Below are 9,988 nucleotides of genomic sequence, written 5' to 3'. Positions count from 1 at the left end.
AAGCCCTGGCGTGTCCTGCCCGGGCCGGGGCGCCCGCCCTCCCAGGTGCCGTCACCGCTCCTGTCTCCTCCCTGCAGTCGCAGCTGTCTACGACGTCACCCTGAACTTCAGAGGAAACAAGAACCCGTCTCTGCTGGGCATCCTCTACGGGAAGAAGTACGAGGCAGACATGTGCGTGAGGTGAGGCGAGAGCTCGGCCCCTGCCCCCCCTCCGCCCCTCCCTGCCCCTCTCGCGGACCCCTGCCGTCTGGGCACAGCCAGGGAGACCCGCCTGCCCTGGGCTGCGCTCCCCCGGCCGCCTCCCCTTGCCCTCTCGAGCTGGGTGGTGCACGCAGGAGGCCTGTCTGAAGTCCTGCCCTGGGGTCCGGGCAGGCAGGTGCCGAGACGGGAAACAGGGACAGACTCCTTGTCCCTGCTGCATGCTCCGTACCTTTGGGGAAACTGTTGGGCCAGTGCTGGAGCCACCGTCCTCTCCTTCTGCTTCCTTGGGAGGCCCACGCAGTTCGCTCTGTGTACAACTCCATTCCCTCCCCAGCCTGGTCTCGAATCCCACCGGGTCCAGGAGGTCTGGGGGGACGCACGGTGCTGACTCCCCCTGCAGGGCAGCCCATGTTCCTGGGGGGCAGTCAGCATGGGGCCTCCCTCGGAGCCTCTGGCTTGTAGCTGCAGTTCGATGTGAGTGGCTTTTTGCTGGCGCTGGTTGTTTCAGCCCCAGGATGTGGGATCCCCCAGCCTCTGAAAGGAAACTGGTGGTGGAGAGCAAGAGCCGGTTTGGATTCTGTCTGGAATATCGGGGCTTCAGTGCTGTGTGCCCCCGTCCTGTCCCAGTGAAGTAAACTGGGAATGGGACCCCAAGGCTCGCTCTGAAGTGCATCGGCAACCTCGCGTGGAGAGCAGCCTGTCTCTCTTGGCAAGGTCAGGGCCCATCATTGCTTAGAGAAGTCCCGTCTGAATCGTGGCTGCGTGTTTCTTTGCTGCTCTTTGGTTCTGCAAGTCTCTCTGGCTCGTGACGAGAAGAAAAGCCACCCAGAACATCTTTTAACATAAAACTCAGTCTGGGCGTGACCGTGACTCCAGCTTCAGGTGTCTTTCAGGGTTGCCTTCGGTCCGTCTGATCTGCAGGAGGAAGCGTGGGTGGGATTGCCCCCCACAGCTTGTGAGTCTCATTCACTCAGGCGTGTACCGAAAGGCAGCTTGTCCCTGGGGAGGGGAACGGAGCAGCGAGGAGGGTCATAGTCCAACCATCGCAACTTGGGTGTTCGTCTGTTGGTCAACCCGCGGAGCCGGCAGCAGTTCCTCTGCGTGTAGCCTGAAGAGTTCGAGCCCTTACAAGTTTAAAGAAAATAAACCCCCCAGTTCCTCTGGCCACACTGTAGGAGGTTTCCAGGGCCGCCTTTGTGAATATCAGCGGGAAGCTGCGTGACTTTTCCCCTTCCAGAGTTTGTGACGGACTGGCTGGTGGCAGGGGCAGGAGCCCGGGGTCCTCTCCCTTGTAACTGACGAGCCCTGGGTGTGGGCTGCTGTGAGAGCGGACGGCAGCAGCCGCCGGTGGTCCCTGCGTCTCGGCCATTCTTCCCGGAGGGGCCCTGGAGGCACGTCTGGCTCTCGTCCTCGGGCGGGAAGCCGTGCGCCGAGGCTGAGGCGATCTGAGCAGCGGCTCGAGGGGACAGCTGCCGTGGACGGGCGGCCCGGTCCTGCTCCTCTGGCCCAGGCAGCGCCAGAGCCACCGCCTGCCCGTGGACACGCCGCCGCCGCTGGAGAGGAGACTTTCCTTCATCTGTTCATTTCTCCTTCGTTGGGGCTGCATTTTGCCCAGTCACATTTCAAAAGGTATATTCTTTGAACTTGTGAAAGCTTCCACTGTTTCGTGGCACTGACCGCTTGGAGATTTTGAGTAAAAGCGCCATTCCAGTGCGTCCCCAGCACTCTGTGATCACACGCGCCGAGGCTGTGCGCTGTCCGACCAGGCTTCCTTCCTTCCCCTCCCAGAGCAGTCGAGACGCCCGCGGCTTGTGACGAGGCAGGGCTGGCACTTGGTGCGGTCGCCTGGGCTCGCCTGACCTCAAGGCCAGTGCTTGCGGCCAGTGTCCTGCATGTGGCTTGGGTGACCTGCAGGAGCTGCATGCTCAGGGCGCCCCACTGGGGTATGGTGAAAACTAGAACTTGGATTTACATTCACTTTTTATCTTGTCATTTTTATTATAGTTCTTATTTTTATATATTTCATAATGCATATAACAGACTTATAATAAAACCTGTATGTGGGGGGCGTGGTGTATTTGTATAAATTTGTGTGAGGTGTGTATAGAAATTTTATGTGCGTGTGTGTATGGTGTGTTGTGTGTGTGTATGTGGGGTGTGGGGGTGTGGTGTGTGTGGGGGGGGTGGTGTATGTATAAATTGTGTGGGGTGTGTGTGGAGATGATGAGTGTATAAATTGTAGGGGGGGTGTGTGTGGCGTGTGTGTGGCGTGCGTGTGTCGGGGGAGCAGCAGGCGAGTGGAGCCTTCGGTCGTCTCGCCGTGGACAGAAAGGGAAACGGCATCTCTGGCAAATCCTGCAAACGCCGGCTGCACTGAGGGTCTCGGAGAGAAAGGCTTTTGTTTCCTGGGACGTCGGGAGCTCGCGGCGGGGCCCCGCAGAGGCCACTGCTGTGGCGGCGGATGCCGTGCTGCCCCCGCGCGCGTGTGGCGGAGGCTCTGCCTTCATTCTGGCCGGGTGAAGACCGTGGGCGTGACCCACCTGCGCCAACACTTCGGCGCTCAGCTTTCGGACAGCACGTTTGAGACGCGCTGCCTTAGTGCTGCGGTTTGCCTCCCTCCTCTTCGCCCCAGAAGCAGCTGCCCTGTGCCCGTCAGGGCTGCTCTGGTGTGCACCGTCTGCCCCCTGGCGTCGTGGGTGCTGCAGCTGCCGTGGACAGCGGGTTCCTGCCTGCCTTTCCTTTTCCCGCCCTCGTAGACGTCCACATGAGGCTGGCCACTGTCGGGGAGCCGAGCCGAGCCCCTGTGCGGCTGGTGCGGCGTGGCCTCAGCAGCGTGGTTTTCCAACAGCCGGGGCAGGCGGGGCCCAGCAGCTGAGTGCCCCTCCTGCAGTGGCCCTCGCTGGCCTGCGCGTGAGACTTCGGGAGGAGGCACGTGTGTCCTGTTAGTCCCAGAAGGAGAGGAGAACGGGGTGTCGGGGAACAGGTCACGTCTGCCCGACGTCCTGCTGCGGCTGTGGGGACGGGCGCCCTGAGGTGGGGCCCCCGCCTCTGCTCCCACGCGCCCTGCCTCTGCCTCCAAAATGGCCACTGTGAGCCCAGCACACTAGCGTGCTGTTCTCGCTGACTTGTGAAAGCATTTCTGTGCCGGGGCCGTGGCGCACTCCTGTAGTCCCAGCTGCTCGGGAGGCTGACGCGGGAGGATCACTTGAGCCAGGAGTTAGAGGTTGCTGTGAGCTGTGATGACGCCACTGCACTCCAGCCTGGGTGACAGAGCAAGACCTTGTCTCAAAAAAAAAAAACATTTTCTAAATTTTTAATACTTTTTATATTTGAAGCAAATAGATTTCATTTGTGAAATACGTAATCTGTGCCTAATGAAAAGCAGTCTTGTCAGGATAGCTTCCAAAGAGCGATTGTATTAAGAAAGACCAAAACTTCAGAAGCTCATAAGTAATCGCCCTTCACGGTGGGACCGGAGGCGTGGCCTGCTCCGTGCAGTCGCTCACGGGTACCCTGTTGTCACGCGCTGCACGTGCAGGCCTCACAGCCTCCCGGCCACTCTGCCGGGCTGGCTCCGTGCACTCGGGGTGAACGCCGCCGGAGAAGGTATTTTGGTTGCTTGTTTTTAGAAGCTGAGGCTGAGCCTGAAATAGAAAAAGCAGGGCCCACAGGTCACCCTGGTGCACAACGGCTACGTTTCCCTCCCCCTTTTTCATTTGTTGTCATCTGGCGATTCACTTTGCTTTTAATCTTCCTATAAAACAGGAGGTTTCCTCTGGAGGAGATCCCGCTGGATGAGAAGGAGGCAGCTCAGTGGCTTCACAAACTCTACCAGGAGAAGGTGCGTGGGCTCAGCTCGCCTTGGCGTCTGGCCACTGCGGGGTGCCCGGGGCAGCGGGCGGGCGGGCGGGTCACTCGGGGTCTTCCTCTGCGGCTGGGAGTACCGTGCGGTTCTCAAATACTGCCGATCCCTGTTTTCCTTTTTCTTCCCTTGTTCTTAGCTGTTAAGAAATTAACAAACTAGAGAAAAGTGCGGAGGACAACATAATGCTTGTAACCATGGATGGTGACATTTGGTCACAGTTGTTTCGTTTTCTTGCATAAACGAAATCATGGATATGTAACGGACGTAGACCTACAAGAGACCGCGCCTGTAACAGTCCCGTCCCCCGCAGCGCCACACCCCAACGCCTGCCCTCAGTTTATTTTACGCACACAACGCACAGGTCATTAGATTTCCATTTTCTGCCTGGTGGGAGACTAGATAAGCGGAAAAGGATAACAGATATCCCACCAAATGCATCGGCGAGCTTGCAAGAAAATGAGGTTTCCAGGGACCGGAAAGGGGGGTGAGACTGAAAACTGGGGTGGAGAGCCCGCAAGCCGCCGCTGCCGCCCTCCCCCAGCGCCGTGTTCTGGTCCCTGTCTCGAAGTCTGGAGTTTTAGTTCCTACGTGGAAACAGTAGATAAAGATTTGACCTCCTTCAAGGCAGGAAGTTAGAACTGGAAACCCCACATGGAGCTGGCCCCCCAAGGGTCTGACCCGCAGAGAGGTTGAACTGAAAACTGCCTCCGGCACAGGGAAGGGGCCTCGAAGCTTGCCTCCCTCTTCAAAAAAGTCTGCCCTGTAATTTACAATCACAGTCTCGCCCTCAAACAGGCTTGAGGTTTGAATTTGTACTAACAACATAGTTCAAGAAGCACAGAGCCAAAATAGCAACACAGAAAGATTGGTTCCGGCTGAATCACTGTGGCGCTCCTGAGAGAAGCAAACGCAGAACCGGGGAGCACAGCCACGACCTAAGGCGCTCACGGTCTTCACAGACAAAACTCAGCGGAAGATGAGCTCACAGCAAAATACAACACATTTGGGGAGAAAGAACCAAACCCTGTGCTTTATAGGTAAGGGACAACAGGTACAGCAAGTAGAGAAATGGAACCTCCAAAATAGAACTAATGGAGCTATCAGACAGAGGATGGGTAGAGTCAGATAGAAGCTACAGTGAGTCTGTTTTAAATGATTAGGCACAAAAGAAGGATTGAAAACTACGAGAATAAGACCGAGGGAAAAATGAGAAGGATTTGAGAAAAGTCAAGTTGAATTTGTAGGCCTGAGAAATCTATTCATTGGTGGTAAAATCCTAAGAGATTAAACAAGAGATATGATACGGCTAAAGAGGGAATTAGTAAACCGAAAGATTTTAGGGAAATCATTCAGAAGACGGCACAGAAGGAGGGAAAGTGATGAAGAACCATTGTCAGAGAAAATAGCCACAGAATTCCCAGAACTGACTTGATTAAACAGATTTTATCGGGTTCACGTCGTACAAGTCCTGAATGGGATAAATAAAAATGAATCTACCCCTACCCATTAACGAAAGTGCTGAACACCAGAGATAATGGGGAGATCTTAGAGCAGCCAGAGAGAAAAGACACATCGCTCACAAAGCCATGTCCGCGAGATTGGCGCTACCATGGATCAGGATCCCTTCTCCTGCCTTACACGTGCCTTTTGTCTTCCTAATAATCATACACACATGCATATTCATTGTAATACACACACACACACACACACACACACACAAGAGTGAACCCAAAGAAAATAATAGCAACAACAGCAGAAATTATTTAAACAGAAATCAAAGCTACAGAAGAGCAAATCAGCTGCGCCAGAAGCGTTTTCTTTAAAAAATGTTATTAACGTAGATACGCTTGGGCAAGACTGACTGACGTACAGAGAGTGACGGGAGTGACAGGAATGAAAAGGGGACAAACCAAAGAGCAGGGAGTGAAGTAACACGGGGCGGCGGGGCACGGTGACTTTCTTCCCACGTGTCTGGAAGCTTGGGCAAAACATGCGATTTCCTAGAGCAGTGTAACTCTCAGGAAGAAAAAGGGAAGTAGGCAGAGTAGAAGTACAGCGTGTCACCGTGGAGACAGGGACAGGGATGTCCTAGGTGCTGGGTTGCAAAGGAAAGTTCACCTCTGAATCTGGGTCAGGTTTAGACAGTTTGAAACTCTTACATGAAGTGACGTTTGCAAGCAACAGTACTTTTAGCAAGAAATTAGAAATAACCTAGAAGTTCGTTATTAGGAAATAGTTACACTGCGTATGTGAATTCACCCGATTTGACAATTAAAGCGAATGATCTAAATCTCTGTGTTATGGACATAGGTGACTCTCGAGAGCGTAGCGTGTGGAGAAGCAGGTTGCAGAACGCATGCGGTACGATTGTCTTCACAGAAGGTTGCAGAACACGCGAGCAGTTCTGTGCCTTACTGTTCGTGGACACACATACGTAGTGCAAGAGTGAAACCGTGCGTGGGGTGGGAGTCACCTCGTCAGGGGGACGGCGGCTCAGAGGTAGGGGTGAGGTCTCTTCCCCACCCCTGATAACTTGCCTTCTAGAATAACCCAAAGCAAAGTGCATCAGATGACAGGTTTTGACATCGCTGATGTACCTGGGTATTTTTACGCTGCTTGCTGTGCTTTCCCACGGTACTGAAATATGACAATGTGACATTTTCAGTTGCTTCGTGCCCTTGTTTTTATTTACATTAATGACATCGTACTTAATATAGCGTTCTTGTATTTTTTTCTTCTTCGTCCCACTGTTTCTGAGATCTGTCCCCCTTGACATAAATAGATTTAATTCATGCCTTCTAAATGCTGTGTGGTCCTCCGCCACACGCTGATACCTGCTTGAGTTACTCATTTTCCCATCTGTGGGCCTTCAGATCATTTCCGCCCCCAATAAGAAGTGCTCCAGGTGTGACGCCCCTCACAGCCGCTCTGGGAACGGCCAGGGCAGCCGGCAAGTGTCAGCCGCGACACCGGGTGTGTGCTAAGCTCCCCACACATCCCCGTGTGTGTATAGTACAAAACACAACTGTAGAAACTGGAATGCAAAAATAAAACACGAAAAAACATGACATTCTGTACCCCCGGTAATTATTGACAACGTGGTGTGAATCTTTCCCAACTTGGTACACACACATGTGTGCAGTCATAGATGTTTTTTAATTTAAATAGAATTGTATGGAACTTTAACCTCTTCTGCCAAAAAACTTAAAGTATCCTGAATGTATGTCCTTGTCAGTCTATGACCGTCTCATCTTATATGGTGGCCGCAGAGAGCCGTGTTCCGTGTGGCGTGGCGGCGTCGCGGCACTTAGAGCGCCCGTTTCCGCTGCGGAAATGCGCGGACGGCGCCGTCTGTGCAACTACCCGGCCGGCTCCAGCCACGTCTTCACCGCCGCCTCCCGCCTCCTGCCCCTCATTAGCTGTCCTCGCCAGACCGGGAAACCGAGGAACGGGAGGGCGAGGCACTGTCCTTGGGCAGTTTGCTGGGAGCGGGTGACGCCAGGGTCCATGCCCAGGCTGCAGGACCCCCACGGTCACGCTTGCCGCCCCCCACCGCTCGCTGGTGAGAGGGTCAGGATGGGTGAGCGCGTGTGCGCCTGTCACGCATGTGCTTGGCGCGATCTTTACATTTCCAACTTTGCCCCCTTGACCACATTCCTGGGAGACCTCCTGGGACAGAGGGTTTATATGCTGTCAGGCTTTTGATACAAGCTACAAAGATTCTCCAAAAAGGTGAAGCCAGTTCCGTCCCCCGCGTGCAGCTTATGTGATTTGTCCACTTAATTTATGTGGCGCTTTGTTTAGGTCGAGCCACTTTCTCGTCGCCAACCGTTTCTCCTGCGTGAAAAGCACGGCACGGCACGTAAGGAAACCTTGGCTTTCTTGTTCCGTTGTTGACTCTTTCAGGACGCGCTGCAGGAGATGTACAATCAGAAGGGCGTTTTCCCAGGGGCACAGTTTAAACCTGCCAGGAGACCGTGGACCCTCCTGAATTTCCTCTGCTGGGCCACCGTCCTCCTGTCCCCTCTCTTCAGTTTCGTCTTGGGCGTCTTTGCGAGCGGCTCTCCTCTCCTGATCCTGGCGTTCCTGGGGTTTGTGGGAGCAGGTAATGGGCGCCAGTGTTAACAGCCCGCAGTGCGGGGGCCTCGCTGTGCCAGCCACGGGCTCAGGACGGGACAACTCGTCGCGGTGGTGATCACAGACCTCAGGGGAGCCGGGATCCAGCCCCAACCTGTGGCCTCGGACCCTGGGCTCCTGCCACTGAGCTGCAGGGTCATCATCTCAGAGAGCCGCAGCCCGGCCAGCCGCACAGGACGCTGCTGAGGGGGTCCTGAGTCCCTCTGTCTGCACGTGGGCTCTCAGGAGGCGGGGCTGGGATGGCCACTCGGAAGGTTTAACCCCGACATTGTCATTACCCAGCACCCACCTACCTGTTGGTCCTCGGTGACATCCCTGTGTGCCCAGCCCTGAGCACAGTGCTGGGCTCCTGCCAGGACTCATGAGACGGCTGGGGGCAGAGAGCAAGCGCCCTGTCCCTGCAGTGAGCGCGGGCAGCCTGCGTTCCCTGAAGCGGTGGACAGGCAGTCCACATTCAGTGCCCGGCAGCGGTGCCCAGCCCCTCCGCTGCTCCTGCCCACCCCTGCCGGGAGCTGGGTGGGAGGGTCCCAGAGGCAGTGACTGCCATTGTCCTCTCCTGTCGAACGACACATTGGCTTGGGACCACCCACAAAAGGCGGAATGGGACCTGGTTACCTCTGCCCTGCCCATCCATCTCAGTCCCGTCGGGGTGTGGCAGGGCCAGTCTGTTAGGACGCTCCGAAGGCCTCCTGCTCGGACAGTCGAGAGCCAGAGATGGGCAGGCAGGGCACAGTCCAAACGTCCACCCGCCTCTCACCCAGCTGGGCAGAGAACACGGCCGTGTGCACTGCAGCCCCGCAGGCCTGCCCGGGAACGGCACGGCCGACCGCTGTGCGCGCAGCGGGTGCCACCACCCAGGGCACTGGGGGCAGAGGAAGGGACCCTCCCATAACGCTTCTACGGCGAGGTGGCCAAGTGACCTGTCTGACCTCTTCTCTCTTTCTCCTGTTTTAAAGCTTCCTTCGGAGTTCGCAGACTGATAGGAGTAACCGAAATAGAAAAAGGCTCCAGCTACGGAAACCAAGAATTTAAGAAAAAGGAATAATTAATGGCTGTGATTGAACACACACAACCTGGCGGTGGTATCCTATTAACTCGATTAAAACAGAACACACACAGAGCGGAGGACAAAAAGACACTTAGAAACTATTTTTCTTATTAACTGGTGACTAATATTAACAAATAAAACTTGAGCCAAGAGTGAGAGGTCGGAAGGCCGCCAGCGAGACTCCAGCCCCCGCGAGGGCCCGGCCTCTCCGAGCGCGAGCCCCTCAAGAACTCTGCTTCCAAGAAGAGCCTTTGGCTGCTTTCTCTCCTGAAACCTAGATCGAGTTTTTTGGTTTTTATCAGTTGTTTTGGGAACTTAACCTGGCCCCTCAACCTCTTCCCCTGCACCCCAAAAAACTGTCTCCATGAATTTCCGCCGTCCTCGTGGGAACGGACTGACTGGGTCCCAGTCGCCCCGAGAGCTCGCTCGGCCGCTCTGCTTGGCACTGCGCTGGCTTCTAGACCCTGGGGCCGCGGGACGTTCTCCTCGTGATAAGCACACACCGAATGTAACAGGTGGATTCATAGCAAACCCGGCTCCCGCCTCTGCCCTGCGTGGGCCAAGGGCGAGCACCCGTTTCATTTCTCTGGCCCTGCCTGCCCCGTCCTGTCTGTCCCTGCGTGCACACACCTTCCACCTGTTCTTAACACGAACGGGCCCTGAGGACTCGGCCGAGTGCAGAGTTCTCCAGGTACAGCCTCTCTGTCCCCCGCCCTTCCGTGGGCAGCGGACCCCAG

At 55.6% G+C, this 9,988-nt stretch overlaps 1 protein-coding gene across 1 annotated transcript in view; it reads left to right on the top strand.

Moving 5' to 3' along the window:
* AGPAT3 (1-acylglycerol-3-phosphate O-acyltransferase 3) overlaps positions 1-9,420 on the top strand; it is a 29,156-nt gene extending 19,736 nt beyond the window's left edge. Inside the window, exons 7-9 of the mRNA XM_012661541.1 lie at positions 3,967-4,042; positions 7,973-8,171; positions 9,160-9,420. Of these exons, the coding sequence (XP_012516995.1) occupies positions 3,967-4,042; positions 7,973-8,171; positions 9,160-9,248 (364 nt within the window). The 3' untranslated portion in view covers positions 9,249-9,420. The remainder of the gene's footprint in view (positions 1-3,966; positions 4,043-7,972; positions 8,172-9,159) is intronic.
* Positions 9,421-9,988: the final 568 nt, after the last annotated feature.

This window comes from Propithecus coquereli, unplaced genomic scaffold (assembly GCF_000956105.1).
Source record: "Propithecus coquereli isolate 6110/MARCELLA unplaced genomic scaffold, Pcoq_1.0 Scaffold717, whole genome shotgun sequence".
NCBI lineage: Eukaryota > Metazoa > Chordata > Mammalia > Primates > Indriidae > Propithecus > Propithecus coquereli.
The sequence above is the reverse complement of the archived record's forward strand: the minus strand, read 5'-3'. Positions and strand labels throughout refer to the sequence as shown.